Source organism: Falco biarmicus, chromosome 8, assembly GCF_023638135.1.
Source record: "Falco biarmicus isolate bFalBia1 chromosome 8, bFalBia1.pri, whole genome shotgun sequence".
NCBI classification, from domain to species: domain Eukaryota; kingdom Metazoa; phylum Chordata; class Aves; order Falconiformes; family Falconidae; genus Falco; species Falco biarmicus.
In genome coordinates this window covers 42,273,212-42,289,761 of record NC_079295.1, presented here as the reverse complement: position 1 = coordinate 42,289,761, position 16,550 = coordinate 42,273,212, and the positions used below count along the sequence as shown (strand labels likewise).

The 16,550-nt window shown below is 38.4% G+C and overlaps 1 protein-coding gene across 1 annotated transcript in view; it reads right to left on the bottom strand.

The window, feature by feature from the left end:
- The window catches only part of RIF1 (replication timing regulatory factor 1), a 38,547-nt gene that overhangs the window by 20,536 nt on the left and 1,461 nt on the right, over window positions 1-16,550 (bottom strand). The window contains 14 exon segments of the mRNA XM_056348485.1: window positions 281-367; window positions 786-886; window positions 1,814-1,876; window positions 2,127-2,237; window positions 2,486-2,659; window positions 3,530-3,650; window positions 4,434-4,585; window positions 5,930-6,068; window positions 6,161-6,253; window positions 10,970-11,159; window positions 13,070-13,164; window positions 13,580-13,710; window positions 15,634-15,730; window positions 16,406-16,484. Of these exon segments, the coding sequence (XP_056204460.1) occupies window positions 281-367; window positions 786-886; window positions 1,814-1,876; window positions 2,127-2,237; window positions 2,486-2,659; window positions 3,530-3,650; window positions 4,434-4,585; window positions 5,930-6,068; window positions 6,161-6,253; window positions 10,970-11,159; window positions 13,070-13,164; window positions 13,580-13,710; window positions 15,634-15,730; window positions 16,406-16,484 (1,633 nt within the window).

Here is a 16,550-nt window from a genome sequence, read left to right as displayed (position 1 = left end):
AAGTACCTGTGATCTGTATTTTAAATTCTGACCTGAACATGAGAAACCCTCTTTTGTTATTACAGACACTCGGCATACTTAGTCTTAGTTCTAAAGAGTTAAAATTACTCACCAGAAATGAGCACTGGAAACGAAGTCTGCATACTGGAACATGAAACAATATGACTTCCTGAATGATCTGGATCTCATGACTCACAAAGTCCTCTGTATGTGCAAATATGACATCCTAACACCTCTCAGCATAAATACAGACAAGGTTCTGGAATGAAGTCAGACTTACATTTAAAAGATCCATATCAGCAACCTGATAAGCTGGTGATCCCAATACTTTTGGAGGCAATTCCTTAACAGTAATATTGATGAGAGACTAAGTAGGGGAAAAGAAGAAAACATATGTAAATAATTATTTCCTGTGGGCTCGACTATTTTAAGTTAACACCACAAATAAAACCAAAATTGTACCAACGGCTTCCCTTTAGTAAAAAGAAAAAAAAAATCCACTGTGAAAGTAAGCGTCCTTTCAAGCAGAAAGTTCTAGTAGGAGAACCATGTACCCAGTTCTGTGAACATCATTGCTAAACCTGAGAAACACTTTTAAAGAAAGAAACCCTTAAGCAACACTGTGCCATCTGATGAAAACTGCTCAACTTACAGTCTGCACTAAAAAAGTTATCTCTTAAGGAGACCATTTGGTAAGTGAGATGCAAAAGGCTGCTACCAATCAGAATCTAGACCATCAAAAAGAAAAGAGGTTTTAAAAAAACAGACAAACCACCTGAACTTACCAGTATTTTCTGTGCAGGAAGAGAAGCTGATCTAACAGTGTTTTTTAAGGCCTGGAGCAACATAGTCAGTATTTCTGATCCTTGCTTTTCTTTCTTATTTTCTAGAATAAAGTATATTTACAGTTAGAGAACAACAAAGTAATGGTCACCCCGACCATCATTATAAACTCTATATTTATACTGTAATGTACCGCAGGATCAAAAATATTCTGTGTATATTTATAAACTTATAACAAATACTTAATAGATTTGGATACCAAGTCTCTGCTCTGGAAAACAGAAAGTTCCAAGTTTAAATTAAAAAAAAAACAAACACCTAAGTTTTATCAGTAAAGTGGAAACAACTTCGTATCATTAACCTTAATTGACACACTTAAAAAGGTTATGAAATTCTGCATTCATCCAGGCAATGCACTTCATCTCTCTCATGCTTTTCAGTTAGATCTTTCAATATAAAAGATTTCATTATTACAAATATTCTCGACTTTCAAAGCCTTTACGGAGTAATGAACCCTTTTTTAGAATAGGAAAAAACTAACTTCTATGCATCTGTAAAGACTATACTTAATTGAATTTTATTTCACAGTAAAAAGAAAAAATATTTAGCCATAGTCACACGTAACAAAGACTAATTTGAGTAATACACTGAATGTATTTTCTCAATACCAAAGACTTGTGGTAGGGTTATTTTTTTTTGGAAATGGAAAGATTTCTTCAGGAAGAAAAGCACTTAAAAGTGCTTTAACATCTTTCTTACTGCTACATGCAATACACCTGAAGCCATACGCTTCTGTGCCTTCCCTAAGAAGCCTCACAGGATGAGATTACTATAATTTTGCATCTGTCACAACAAGATGTGGGCATCACAAAAAATATCAGTTGTTGCTTCAAGAAAAACTACTGACAACTTCAGCAGTGAAGCAAATACTACTTACGGTCTAGTCTTATTTAAAAAAAAAAAAAAGAAATCAAACCTCTGACTTGTTAGCAATGACAAATTAAAAAAAAAATATATATATACTCGTTACCTGATTCAATAGCTGTTTTTACGTATCCATTTAGGTCCTTCCATATAACATTCAGCATATAATCTACAAGATAGCATAACATTTTTATTCAATTTGTAATAAAACCACTAAACAAAATTGCAATTAAAATACAAACTATGTCAAACAACAGACTTTGACGTAAGCCAAACCTGACATAAGCTTTCAAACAAAGTCAGACCAGTTCTATTTAATGTAACACTGGTATATTACAGAAAGTGTTATTTATTCTTACATTTTCCAGAAAATGAAGTGGGCAAGGGAAAGAAATCAAACTTCACCACTAAATTCTTACCAGGAACTTCTTTTCCAACTGCAATAAAGCCATCCTGAACTGCCTTTATAAGCGTGCTGGCGTGCTTACAAAAAAAGGAAGGGCTACTGATCAGTGGGTACTGGAGAGGCTCTAGGAGAACAAAAAAATAAACATTCCATAAATCTGTTATTTTGCAGTCTATTGGTAATATAAGCCTTAAGAATGATCAAGTATATATATGCAATTGCAGCATTTAACATAAAAACAACTTCTAATATTAAAGATGACAACTAACAGTAATGTTTAAAGCATTTCTTTCTAACAGACATCTTTAAAACCAACAAAATTTGCAATTTTAGATTATGCGAAAGTATTTCAAAAAAACGTAATTCATTTACCTAAACTAAGTACAAGTTTGTTTTGCTTAGCAAAATCTAAAACTTCCGGTCCCATCAAGAAGTGAAGCAGCATTTCAATTCCTAAAAGCTGAATGGAAGGCATCGCCATGCCTCCGGCTATACTAGAATTCAAGTTCATCCTTGGTGTGACTGGACTTGCAAATGGGTAAGGACCTAAGTGAGGGGAGAAAAATAACAGTGTCTCATAATTAATTTGCAAACATGTGAAAGGAAAGATGCGATAGACCAAAATCCCAAAGTTAACAGGAAAAGAAAAAATCAGACTAGAGTTGGCTAAAAGGGACCTCTAACAGCCAGCGAGGTATCTAGCATGCACTCCTGTTAAGTTGGGTTTAACATCAGTCATAACCCCGTATTTTGCAAGTATAAGTATCTTCCGATGATTGCAAAGTCTCAGAGGCCAATCTTTATTTTGGCAAAAAAAGTCTCCATGGAAGTTGTGGCTATAGAGCAGGTATGTGCTATGCTATGTGCTAGTTATACAGGGACTCTACTGCTATGAAAGACTTTCCATTAAAAACTTTTACACTGAACACAAGTTTAATAAGTCTCATGTGCAAAGCATTTTGACCAACCTCAGTTATGATCCCTACAGAACTAAATTTATTATTTTTTTTTTTGAAAGGGAAAGAAAGGAAGATCTACACATCCAGGACACATCCACATTATTACCAAAATTATCGATGTATTATGATCACTGGGTTACTATTCAGGCAGAAACTAAAAATGCTGTAGAGATGAGAATTCAAGCCAAAGTTTCCTTGCAAAAGAGAACACAATTCAGGACATTAAAGCTGGTCCACAGCACAATCTGATTAACACAATTTTGTAAACTTGAAATACTGACTACAACAGCCTCATTTTAACCAACGTAAATCACTACCTCTGAGCTCTCCAATGAGTAAGCAGAGAAAGTACTGTTTTCAATAATACATTGCAAATGAAAGAGCATAAACATGTTAAACAGAACAGATTGATTTCTGCATCTAGAACATAGCTGGAAACGGGTTTGTATTTTAATACCTGATTTCTGCGCAGGGGTTGCCGAGCCTGAACATTGGTTGGCTGGTACACGTGAGGGAGTTCCTTGCAACGGAGCAGAAGAATCCAGACTTAAAGTACTTCGGATTAATGGTACACAAACCTGCAAAGATGTCAAATCTCAGTGAAAACAGGCCATACACATACAAGACACAAAACATACGCTTCAAATATCACATAGATGGTACTGCTGTTCACGCACCAGTGTTTTCAGAGTTTCTGGGTACTTATAACAATATTTTTAAGATGCTGTATAAAATACGCATACTGCTAGGTAAACTACAAATGGCTAGATTAAACAAAAACTCAAGTTAGAATGATCCAAGCGTTCCATGTCTAAAAAGGTAGATTATTTTTTTCTTTACTCCCATCCTGAAGTTTAATTTAATGAAATTCAGAAGCCTAACAGAAACATCATATTTGTTCCAGTTACAATGCAAGTAGTAATGAAATATCTGGATCACTTTTCTCTCTGTGTGTCTTTCTCAGTATTTTGTGGTCTTTTCAGTATGTTTTCTTGTCAGTATGTCAGACTTTCCAAGACATACACCTGCACAGGGAAAGGACAAAGCGGTCCCTATACAGGTGCTTATGTTTATTACTGCTGTGCACTCACTGGAGGTTTTCACCAAGATGCTCACAGGTCATGCAGGTATGCTCTTAAATCTTTTGGAACTTTAAAAAGATCGCACGTATAGTCCTGAGCGCACCTGCTATATGTAACAAGCACAGCACACAAATACACAAGTCAGATTCAGTTCCTTAAGACAGTTTTGGACAGGACAAAGCAGGTACAGAGTAAGTTACTGTAACAAAGAGGTGACTTTGCTTCACACACTCAACATAGGCCAAGTGATGATGCTATGACTCTTTTCAGTTGTGTTACCTGTTCAAAGTTTGCAGGCAGCTGAGGTCCCAGCCTCATGAGCAAATACCACCAGACCTCTAGTTTTGTCAGTGCCAAAGCCTCTGTTCTCACATGGATCGAGCACAGCGGCTGCATGAGCAATTTCAGCCTTTTAGCACTGCACAATATATCTTGAAGACCAAAAAAAAGCATATTTTTAGGCAACACAAATAATTAAACCATAGTACAATAAAAAAGGAAAATTTTTAAACCATTAGTTTTTTTCCTAATAGATTTTAGCTTAAAATTCAATTAGTGACAATTTGCAAAACTGAAACACACAGCAAATGCACCAACTTTTCAGACTATTTTACTGCTCTAACTGTTGTCTAATATAACCCTGGAAAGGGCAAGTATTTCTTTCCAGTATCGACTGAAATGAAATCTACTGAATGCCAACATAAACAGGAGGAAATTCACTCCTGCTTGCTATATTAAGCCCCCTATCTGCCACAGTAAAAGAAAACCCAAACAATGTATATGTGCATTACTACTGGATGAGAATGAGTGATCTTAAATACAGTATTCTGGGGCTGTGAGTGATCATTTACCACTGAAGCAGAAATAGCACAGCGTGTCTGGACAGAAGCTTGCTCAAGCCTATGCAAGTGTTTTAAAGAAGAGAAAAAATTTTAGCCAGCTCAGCAGCATCAGAACCTGTCCACCTGCAATTCACAGGAAGCTGCTGACAAACTACTTTTGCAGTGTGCAGTCCTTACTAGGCATTCTGGAACATGCACAACGAATGCCAACTGTGCCATGGATTTTATCATTTGACAGAATAAAATCCCATGTCAATTAGTTTCTGGGAAACAACAAACAGAACAAACGACCAGTTAAGAAACAAATTTAAATGACAATTTCAGTTAAGTTCAGCTAAACTAAAAAACATCCACATTTAGCTTTCTCTTCAGGACACACAGTAAGGAGAAGCACAGTCAAGATAAAAAATAAATATTCTGTGTTTTGACACAGGCTAGACTTAAAACTCTTGTTCAGATCTCAGTTACAGCTTTAAAGCAACTTTTTTCAACTTCTCTAGAATCCCGAAGCATTGCTCTTCTCCAATTAATCCACATACTTCAGAATAAGATCTACAGAATGTTTTATTTTTTATTTCATTGCTGTTTGGATCAATTAAAGCATTACAAAACAGAAGTTTGTTAATTTTATCCTATTCTTTTCTCCGGGTAGAAAAACTAAGATAGAAGTACTGATAAAACTGTCACTTTTCCTTAAAAAAAACCCCAAACTGAAAACAAACAAAAACTCCACTGGATTTTACTTACACATATATACAGAGTCCATACCACTATATGTATATATACACATTGCAACGTATGTACCACAGATATACTAAGTGTATATCCAATGATATGTACCATAGTATCGACCACTATTAGACAGAATATTCTCTTCCAGTTACATAAAATGACAGTAGTCAAAACAATTCAGGTCATCTTTTTTTAATCTACCTGGATTTAGAGCAAAATTATCTATTAGACTCTTCCATGCAATGAAGGCTATTTTCTTTACCACTGGTGAGCCACTACGAAATCCAAGTTCCTCCAGCTGCAGCAATGAGTTGATAAAACTGCCACTACGATGCAGAGTCTGAAAATAAAGTTCAGTTAAGATATTTATGTTGTCAAAAATACCTTCCCTAAAGATCCATGATTGTAAAACTTAGCTGCTTTTCTGCTTACCTTTCCAAGCAATTTGACAAACAGTGGCCACAATTTTAATACATAAGTCTCGTTCTTTGTAGAAAACAATTTCTGAAGTTCTGAAATTAATTTCTGCAGACAGAAAGAAACGGAATTTCTACAAGAAATATATTCAAGTATTCTACAACCTACATACTCATATCAATGTCTGGAGACACAACCAACCTGGAAATACACTAATTTTTGATCAGAAGGATTTAATTCTGTACCACATAGCATTTGCTGGTAAATCAGTCAAATGTTGCTACCACCCAATTACTTACTTAGTTGAAGTTTAAGGTTGGTTTCAATTACTCTGATAGTGGCAACCAACAAATCAAAATCCATTTCCTTAAATACCTGTAGTCTCTAACTCTCAAGTCAAGACACTGTGACCCTAAAAACCACTTTGTTTGAGGTTTTTTGTAAATGTACTTAACTTCAGCAGTGAATAAGGCAAAATATATAAGCCTACAGTTCTGAAAGTGAAGTGGAACATGAAAAGCTTCATCACAGAGACCAAGAGGGCTGTTGCTGAATACGGCGAGGAATCTTTCAAAGGACATGGAAAATGCTGAGTGTCCTGGCTTTGGCTGGGATAGAGTTAATTCTCTTCCTAGTAGCTAGTGCAGTGCCATTTTAGACTTAGTATGAGAATAATGTTAACACACTTCAGTTTTCAGTTGTTGCCAAGTAGCATTTATACTAAGTCAAGGACTTCTCAGCTTCTGATGCCCTGTCAGCAAGAAGGCTCGAGAGGCACTGGAAGCTGGGAGGGGACACAGCCAGGACAGCTGAGCCAAACTGGCCAAAGGGATATTCCATACCATGGAACATCATGCTCAGTATATGAACTGAGTGATTTAAACCGGAGGGAATTAGCCAGGGGGGCAGGATTGCTGCTCAGAGACTGGGTGGCTATCAGTCAGCAAGTGGTGAGCAACTGCACTGTGCATCACTTGGTTTGGTTTTGCGGGCTTGATGGATGTTAATGGTCAATCCTCGAGTTTTATTTCTTTCTCTTTTTGTTATCTCCCCTTCAATTACAAAGTATTAGTATTATATTTTACTTTATTCCAATTATTTGACTGTTCTTGTCTCAAGCCATGAGTTTTCCTCCCCCTCCGCAGCCTCTCCTCCCCATCCCACCAGGGGACTGCAGGGGAGTGAGCGAGCAAGCAACTTTGTGGCTTAGTTGCCAGCTGGGGTTAAACCACAACACTGAGGTACTCAATACCTTACTTGCCTCCATCCTTACTCAGGCCTCCAACATCTGTCTTCCACTACCTTTGCTGCTGGGCACAGAGGTACTACCCATGGTAGAGAAGAACAGAGTTGGAGACTAATTAAGTAAACTCAACATACACAAATGCATCAGACGCTACAGGGTGTATCTGAAGATGCTGAAGGAGAAGGCCAATGACACCAGGAGGCCACACTTATTTCTCGAGAGTCCACTGCAACTGGTAGAGATCCCCAATGACAGGGTAAGGCAAGATTTTTAAAACTTACTCGAAGCTTAAAAAAAAAAAAATAATTAAAAAAACAGCCCAAAACAAACAAGCCATGAAAGAGAGAATCTGGGAAATTACAATATAAGCTAGCCAATCTCACTCCCATGGCTGGAAAAGTTACGGAGCAAACTCCCGTGGAAGCAGTTTCCTGGCATGCAGAACAAGAAGGTCCTTACAGACAGACAGCTTAGTTTTACCATGGGCAAAACCAGCTCTTCCAATCTGACCACCTTCTACGGGGAAACGCCTGGTTCTGCAGATGCAAGGAGTACAGCAGATGTTCTCCACTCCAGCTTTAGCAAGGCTTTGACACAGTCTCCTCTAGTGTCCTTGCAGCCCAAGCGGGGTGACACACACCAGGCGGTCAGATTACAAGGTGTGTAGCTGAACTAGGCTCAAAGGTTGGTGGTTAGCAGTTCAGAGCTCAGTTATGCATGCAACTGTGGTGGTGCATTAACTCCCTCCTCTGGGTCGCTCTACAATCTCAGGAATCACCATGAGGCCTTGGCCTTTGTGTAACGAGGCAGGCAGTTAAGTGTCCCTCAACTATACCGGCAAGCCTCACATGGCTAAGGTGGGGAAAGGCACAGACCGTACCAGGAACTGCTGTTACCGGGCCAAGGTGGGGAATGAAAGCAGGGATAATCAGCCATCCCCTGACAGCCTTGGAACATTATTTACCTGAATCGTAGCCCAAGTGGAACGGTACCATTGTTACCGGAATTCTGAAAAATTACCAACCCAGACTGTGGCCAGGATGGAAATTTACAGATGACTAAAGCCAGTCACCTTGTGAGCCTATAAGCAGTTTCTTAAGTGAGACCCTTTGAGCTCTCCTGGACCACAGCAGGCTGCAGCCAGCATCTCCCTCCGAGTGGGACACCTCTCAGGGCTTGCAAACTCTTAAGTTTGTGAAAATTGGAGGACTGTTGCTGAAAGCTGGTGATGGGCCCTGGGCCAAAACCTTCCCATGCCTCGAGGCTCAACCCTCGCCCACTGAGAAATGCTGAGACATCTGAAGCAAGTATTTCACTGAACAGATACACCTATCTTTGTGCACATGTGTGTTAACCGATTTCGATACCCTACAGCAAGTATAGTACAAATGTTGCCATCTCGGATCTATAATTAAGTTACTGTTACAACTGCAGTAAATTCTGTTGACTGATATTGTAAATGTTAAATTAGACAATTTTAGACAAGCTAAAATCTTGTGATCTACCTTAGATATAAGCTGTTGTCCAAGGCTGAGATTAAGATTGGACCTGGCTACACCCAAGCTCCATCAGGAGTTTATAAAGCGAGGACTATTCTGAACCTCGTGACTCAACAGGAGGGGTACCCTTCTGCATCTCCAGCCTCTAGAAATTGTTCTAGCCAGATTCTAATCCAATTTTCTTCTGTGTGTTTCATTGTTGTACCAACAGAGTGAACCTTGCCATCAAACCTTGTTCAGTCACACTTATACCAATTCATATTAAACTGTTTTTCTAATATCTTTGATGGTGATTCTTTAAGCAACATAAACCACTTGTTTGCAACAGCTATTTACAAAGGGTTGACAAGGGCTAATACGATTTAACACAATTGATGATGGGAGGGAAAAGCGCCCGTCGATGTGCTGAAGGACAGGGCTACCATTCACAGGCATCTTTACAAGCTTGAAAAATGGACTGACAGAAACCTCACACAACTTGAAGACAAAGTCCTACATCTGGGATAGACGAGCCCCATGTACTGGTACCCACCGAGGACCCACGGGCTATGTAACACCTCTACAGAAAGAGGTGGGGGACAAGAATTTTCATGTTGTCAGGAATGTGGCCCTGCACACTGGACTGCACTAGTGAAAGCACAAGAAACAAGTCAAGAAAACTGACCCCTCTACTTGGTACTCGACAGATCATCTCTGGAATGCTGTGCCTAACTTTGGGCACCAAGTACCAGAGCCACTAGTGAACTGGAGTGAATCTGGCAGAGGGTCACCACTGAAATGTTTAGGGGACAGAGTTGATGACAAGAGGAGCGAGGCTTGTTTGGCTTGGGGTGGGAGGGAACATAATTGTAGTCTTCCAGTACTTATAGTTGGATTATAAAGAAGCCGGCAGATGCTTCAAAGGACTACTGAAAGAAAGGACTGAAGGCAACAGACAATTCAACATGGCAAATCCCATTTTTACCATGAGGGTGGTTAAGCACTGGAACAACCTGCAGAATTTCCACTCTTCTAACACATTCAAATCTCAACTGGACAAGACCCTGAGCAACTGGGCCTTAACTTCGAAGCTAGCCCTGTTTTCAGTAGGAAGCTAAGCTAGGTGACGTGAGTTACTACCACAACAAGTTCTTCTCATTCTACTTCAGTAAGCAAATTCTCTTCAAGAGATAATAAAATTTTAATGATATTTGAGTTAATGCTATCAAGACAGGTGCTTAAACGTCACTTAAAAATGGCAAGTTCTCTCCCTGATCAATAATTCTTGTCAGAAACTTGAACTTAATTTTTATTTTTTTACAGTGGTCCTACATTTACACTGCTGTTACATTAATTTTTCTGTCAAAACTACTTCATCAAGAACTTGCTGCCAATTCACAGTAGCTTCTTGCCACCACTATTCAGACTGTTGTACTAGGCCTGGCTGAGCCCCCAGCAACCCTCCCAGAGCTGCTCTTTTATCGGTAGCTAGAAAGGTGGTGGTAACACACCAGTGTCTGGCTGCTGCTGAGCAGTGCTCACACAGCACCAAGGCTGTCTATCCAACACTACCCCTCACCCGTAGGCTGGGGAGAGGCAAGGCTGTGGGAGGGGGCACAGCCAGACCCCAAATGACCCATGGACATTCCATACCATGTGACATCTGCTCAGATATAAAAAGCAAGGAGAAAGGAGGAGGAAGTGGGGGGCGTTCATTATTTATGGACATTTGTCTTCTGAAGGAGCCGCTATGCACACTCTGAAGCCCTGCTTCCCCAGGAAGTGGCCAAACGTTACTTGCAGATGGCAAGTGAAGAACATCTTCTGTCTTCCTTCACTTCTGCACGTGTGACTTTTGCTATCCTTTATTGAACTGCCTTTATCTGGGCCCACAAGTTGGGGTTTTTTCCCCCCACCTTATTTTCTCCCCCTCCTTGTTCTGCTGAGGAGGGGAGTGATAGAGTGGCTTGGTGTACATCTGGCATCCAGCCAAGGTCAACCCACCACAACTGTAAAATAAAATAATTTAAACCCTCCTACCAACAACCCCAATTACTATTCCTGTTGCCTCTAGAAAAGAGGCACAGCATTTCCACTTACTGTGGTCATGAGGTGCTCAGTGACAGCTGCTACCTGCTGCTGCTTCTGGAGGAGCAGGGGCATGCCCATCTCCAGGGCAGTGGCACCTCGTAACTGCACTTTGTGAGCCGAATGGACGACCAGAGGAATGATCAGTTTTGCCCACCTCACAGCCTCTTCTCCCATCTGGGCTGGAGTTTGTTCTATTAAGCTAGAACCAGAAAGCAAATATAGGCATTACAAACCTCCGACAGTAAGGTTTTATTTGAGTGAGCAGTATGTCTATCATTAACAAATGCTTTAATTCAATGTATGATTTACAGGAAACCATTCTAAACAATTCTATTTTTTTATATTTCTAAGCAATTCTATTTTGGCAGTTCACTTAAAACCACTATGCTGAACTGTTATTTCAGATCAACTTCTACAAAGGCAGAACAGACTGATATTTACAATTGTCCTTTCTATTCTATCATGTTTTCAGCCAAACAAGCTGACCTGAGAGCCTGAAAGGAACACAACATCACTTCCTTATCAGTGACCAGGTAGGTTTGCTTATTAACCATTCCTTGTGTGTTCTCGCAGTCCAGGCCAGCCATGTGTGCTGAAAACAATACATGCCTGCTTTTCAAAAACAATTCAAATCCTGAAGCAGCACATGTTTGCACAGACTCAAGATATATTAGCCTAGTCATGCATTCTTATTTTATCCTTCTATTACTGAGCTTTTAAGAGCACAGTATGACAAATAATTCCATATGCTTACACCATCCCACATAAGCTGACAAGACTTTCAGAAATGGGAGTACCCAGCCTGTATTCAGACTGGCCTGCAGGAGCAACTAGTCTGCAGAATTCATGGAATTTTGCCAAGCACCCTCTTTGGCACAGGTATGTCAAATCCCCATTGCTACAGCTTACAAAGGGTTTGCCATACAAAGGAAAACTGCTCCCTTTCAAGTAAATTCATTAAAGCCAGAGGACAAACACTGCTTAAAAAATGGTTTTCCATTACATCTGCAGGCAGTCTAACTTCTGAACAAGAGCATTCTTATCACTGCTGTCAATCAGTCTGAGACCCCGGTATCTGTTTATTTTCAGACAGAACTACATTCTTTTTATATATATTAATGCTATATGTCACTATTATAGCAATTAAAAGAAACCATTTAATAAAATGTAAAATTTTCCAGAAACAATTGTCTACTGAATCTCACATTTGCAAAAGTAGAATTGGTGTACTATTCACCAAATGCAAGGAGTTGCTAAATACTATTAAATTATAACATCCAACTTCCCTGCTACAGAAAACAGATTTTTTTTACAAATCTTTTAAAAAAGAAATTAAAAATCAGTTTTTTTAAAATAGAGATAAAATGAGCAAATAATTGTTTTAACTATTTCACTTTAAAATGGGCCTGTAGTTCAAACCAGATACAAAAAATTTAGAAGAATACTTTCATAATAGTAAAAATACAAGCTCAACATGTTTACTAATATACTAAGTAGAGATAAAATTTGACTATTTAACACTGCTGACCAAAACAACGCACTCATAGTGTTGGTCCTAAAAAGTCACCTTTGGAATTAAACAGTAATCTCAACAGTGTTATGAGAAACATTGCAGTAAAGTTTGTAAAACACCTGAGAGAGACATTTTAAATTAAAACCCCATATAACAGCTGAGAATTTCTCAACCAGGTAGGTTCTGAAAACAACAGCTAGAATATTAAAAACATGACTTGTTAAGCACACGTGAGACTTTGGAATTCCTAAAAAGCAATTGTAAATGAAAGCAATGAAAGTTTATCTGAATACTGAATACCTTCAGCATCAGAATCATTTGTCATATTATTATTAAAGGAGTATTTTGCAAATTAAGCTGTTCAGGAGAACCACTGGCAAAGACAGAAACAGCAACAGCAGTTCACACAATTCCACTCTGTTTTCCTATGGTGTTTTGTGTTATGGTCAGTAGAACAATCTTGAAAATAGTAAGCAATTTGAAGAGTATTTAAAAAAAATTCTTTAGTATACTTAGTGCCACTAAGATTTTGTATCAATAGTTTTCTAAAAAAACTAAGCATCTATTCTAACAATTTAATACTGCAGCACACATACCGTATAATAACATTAAGTGCTTCATATTCAACCACCATAGACTGTACATCTCCTTTAGTAAGTATAGTTTCCAGGGTAGAAATAATACAGGACACCTGAGGAAATAAGAGAAGAACATTAGGAGTATTTCCAGGAAGAGCTGGAATTATGAAACTGGGTTTCCCAGGACCGTGCCCTGCATTTGCATTATGCTAGATCTGATTTTAAGGTTAGAGCTCTGACCAAACTGGAGTATTCAGAACATTTCGCCCCTATGCTGCTTCACTAGTATCTAACAGAATTGCTCACATTGCAGCTTCTCCCTTAAGAGAAGAAATATTTTGTTGGCTCTCTTCCCTCTGTAGCTGTCCTTACAATTTCTCCAAGAACTTGGACCTATACTTGGCTGTCAAATTTGATGGAAAATGACATTCAGATTCAAAGGCTACTGAGTGGAAAGTGACCAAGAGATTGCACAAGCCTCATTCCCCTAAGAAATCAGGCCATCAAAAAAAAGTGAAGAAAACTTACCTCTTTTTTAACAATTTCAGAAGGGAACGCTTGCTTAGAGATCACCCAAAGTGCCCGACTCCGAGTGTTTTTATCTGAGGCTTTTACAGCAACAGTGTTCAGTACTGAAAGCAAGTCTTGTATTTCAGTTGCTGAAAGCAGAATGCACAGCGCTCAAATTCTGTTCATGAAATTCCAGTCAGCTTCTTAGCAAGTTTCAGGTCATTGTTCTCAGTTAACATTACTAAGATCCATTCAACTAGAAGTCCCAATGCACATGATTTAATGTCTTAAATATTTTTCTGGCACTTTTGAAATTTCTCTCAAAATAAACTAGCAAAAAACCTCAAAATATATTAACATACAGATGTATTATATTAATAGTATCTGTATTACCTTTATAAGAAACCACAAAGCTAGAACGCAATTTTACTGGAAAACACTAGAGCAAGAGATTAAATATTTAATTATTCAAAACTTCTTGGATATCAATAGCAGCATTTTGGTCAAGTTCACTGCTACACCAACAAACAAACTCATTTTAGGGTCTACAAGGGTCTTTAATAATAAAGAAGGTGGTAAAACTGAAACTTTGGTAGCAGTGAGCTCATTACACAAAAAAAAAAATTATATGCAGTTAGGAAGACAGATGGAGAATTGATGTACTCCTTTAAAACTCAAAAAACTAATGAAACCTGATTTCTTACAAATTTGGACTTTGTGAATAAATGATCTCACTATCAGAGAAACATAAGCTCATATATACTCCTTTCCTCAAGAGTATACATCCTTTTTGTCCTCTCTCCCCAACCCTCCACTGTTTTCGGGATTTAATGGTTTCTGAAGCCTGACATTCCCTACCAAAACTGACTGTCATTAATCAACTGGTTAAGAAAAAGTTATGGGGGGAAATGACCACATAGACATTATTATAGATGCTTAATTCTCACAGGAAATCAGGCTAAATTTTAATAGGAAAGCAGTACATACTGAAAAATTGAGTAGAAGAACTGGAAGAACCAATTTCAATAAACAAGATGGCAGCATCACATGAAAAAAAAAAACCCCAACGCTCTCTGAACACCCACACATACGGTTTTGTCCAGTCTTGCCTGAGATTAAGTTTCTCTCTAGTAATAGTCATTCCAGAACATTTGTCCAAGAATATTTCTTTAACATTTCTCAGGGGATATAATAATTCAAGTATGCCATTTGTTATTACCATTTGCAGAATCACTATAGACTCCCACACCATCAAGACACCATGCAACAGCCAAATTGCAATACATTTCCCTGCGTGCCCACAAAAAGTAGCCTTAGCTTAACCACCTACCACCATCACACAACCTGTGTCAGACACAGCTGACTCCAAGAGGCTTTGTGTTATTGCAACTGGATATAACTGGATATGCCTGATGCCTGAAATGTGCAACAGGTACCTCCCAAGGACCAGCCGAATTGGGACATCAGCTCTCCCCTGCTACCAAAGTCCAGTGTTTTTACCTTGATGCACAGCCTCCATTTCTCTACAGTAAAACTTTTTGTTAAAGGGATTTAGTGCTTTCTAGGAACATAGGACATAAGGTTTTGGATTACTTTAAATTAGCTTAATTTGAAATATTTACCAGCACAATATTTGTGCTTGGACTACACGACCTTTAAAGGACCCTTCCAACCCAAACCATTCTATAACAACCAGGAATAACCAGGTAAAGGCCGGAAAATGCTGAAAAGCACTACTACACACACACAGATTCTACAACCCAAAACCATTCCTCGTTCTTTTCCCACCTGGACATCTTTTTTGGCTACCAACTCCACAAAACTAACTAAGGGGCCTAATTGCTACGAAAGCATTTCATGGAACTAGACATTAGCAAAACATATTAGTGTAACAGCTTGAGAAATAAAACCATGTGATTTGATTTTAATTTTTTTTTTTACAAGATAGAATTACTGAACTGACCACACTGCTTGTACCAGAGACAAAACCACTGCACCACTTGAACTGTAAGCTTTGACAAAAGTACATATACACACACTACCAGCATTCACACTGAAGTTTGTTTGCTTACCAGATAACTGAGATGCAGTACTTGCATTAAAGACGCAGAATCCCAATGCCTGTAATGCTGCATTACTTAGCTCTAAGTTTTGACTAGAAATGTGCGCCTGAAAAATAAAAACCATACAGTCTCAGTTTACAGAAGTAGCTGTGAAGTACTGTCTCAGAACCAATGCTTCTGCTCAAAGGAGAGAGAGCTGTCAAAAGTACTTGATTAAAACAACACAACACCCATGTAGGAAAGCCTCTCTGATTACACACACTCCAAATCAATAAAGTATTCTGAAAACATTTTTGCTCTCTGTAATTTAAATATCTTTAATGAATTAAGTTCTAAATAAGCAAAGAAGAAATTTGGGTGTTATGTACTACCATTTAACTCTGCAATTGTTGTTAAACATCTAAAAGAGAAGGGAGAAAAAAAAGATGGCTAAGAACAATCTTTACATTAATCTTCAAAAAAAGTTTTGACATTTACTGCATATTCCAAATCCCCAAAATGTTTTTAAAGGCAGACTGAACACACTGTATCTTTTCTGGCTGGAACATCAGATTTGACTGCATAAACACTGCCCGAACACATCCAAGATCCTGCATTTTTTCTGCAGCAATTTCCAGTAACATGGAAAATACATTTTGCCAACAAACCCTAACTGCTATATCACTAGGTTGAATTCTTATTAAATGAACTCAAATTCAAGCCTTACAGTTGCCACTGACCTTGCTCACGTAAACATATCCTTCTTTACTGGTGTGCAGAAAATTAAATGGAAGAGAAATACCTTAAACACTTTGCAAAGTTGAGGGAAGTGTCTTCTGACATCTGCAGAGAAGTCTTTGCCATTCTCACCCGTCAAGCGACTTTAAGTAGCAGAAGGGAAAACAAACAATATTAACAGGTTAAATGCTATAATTGACATAACTTTA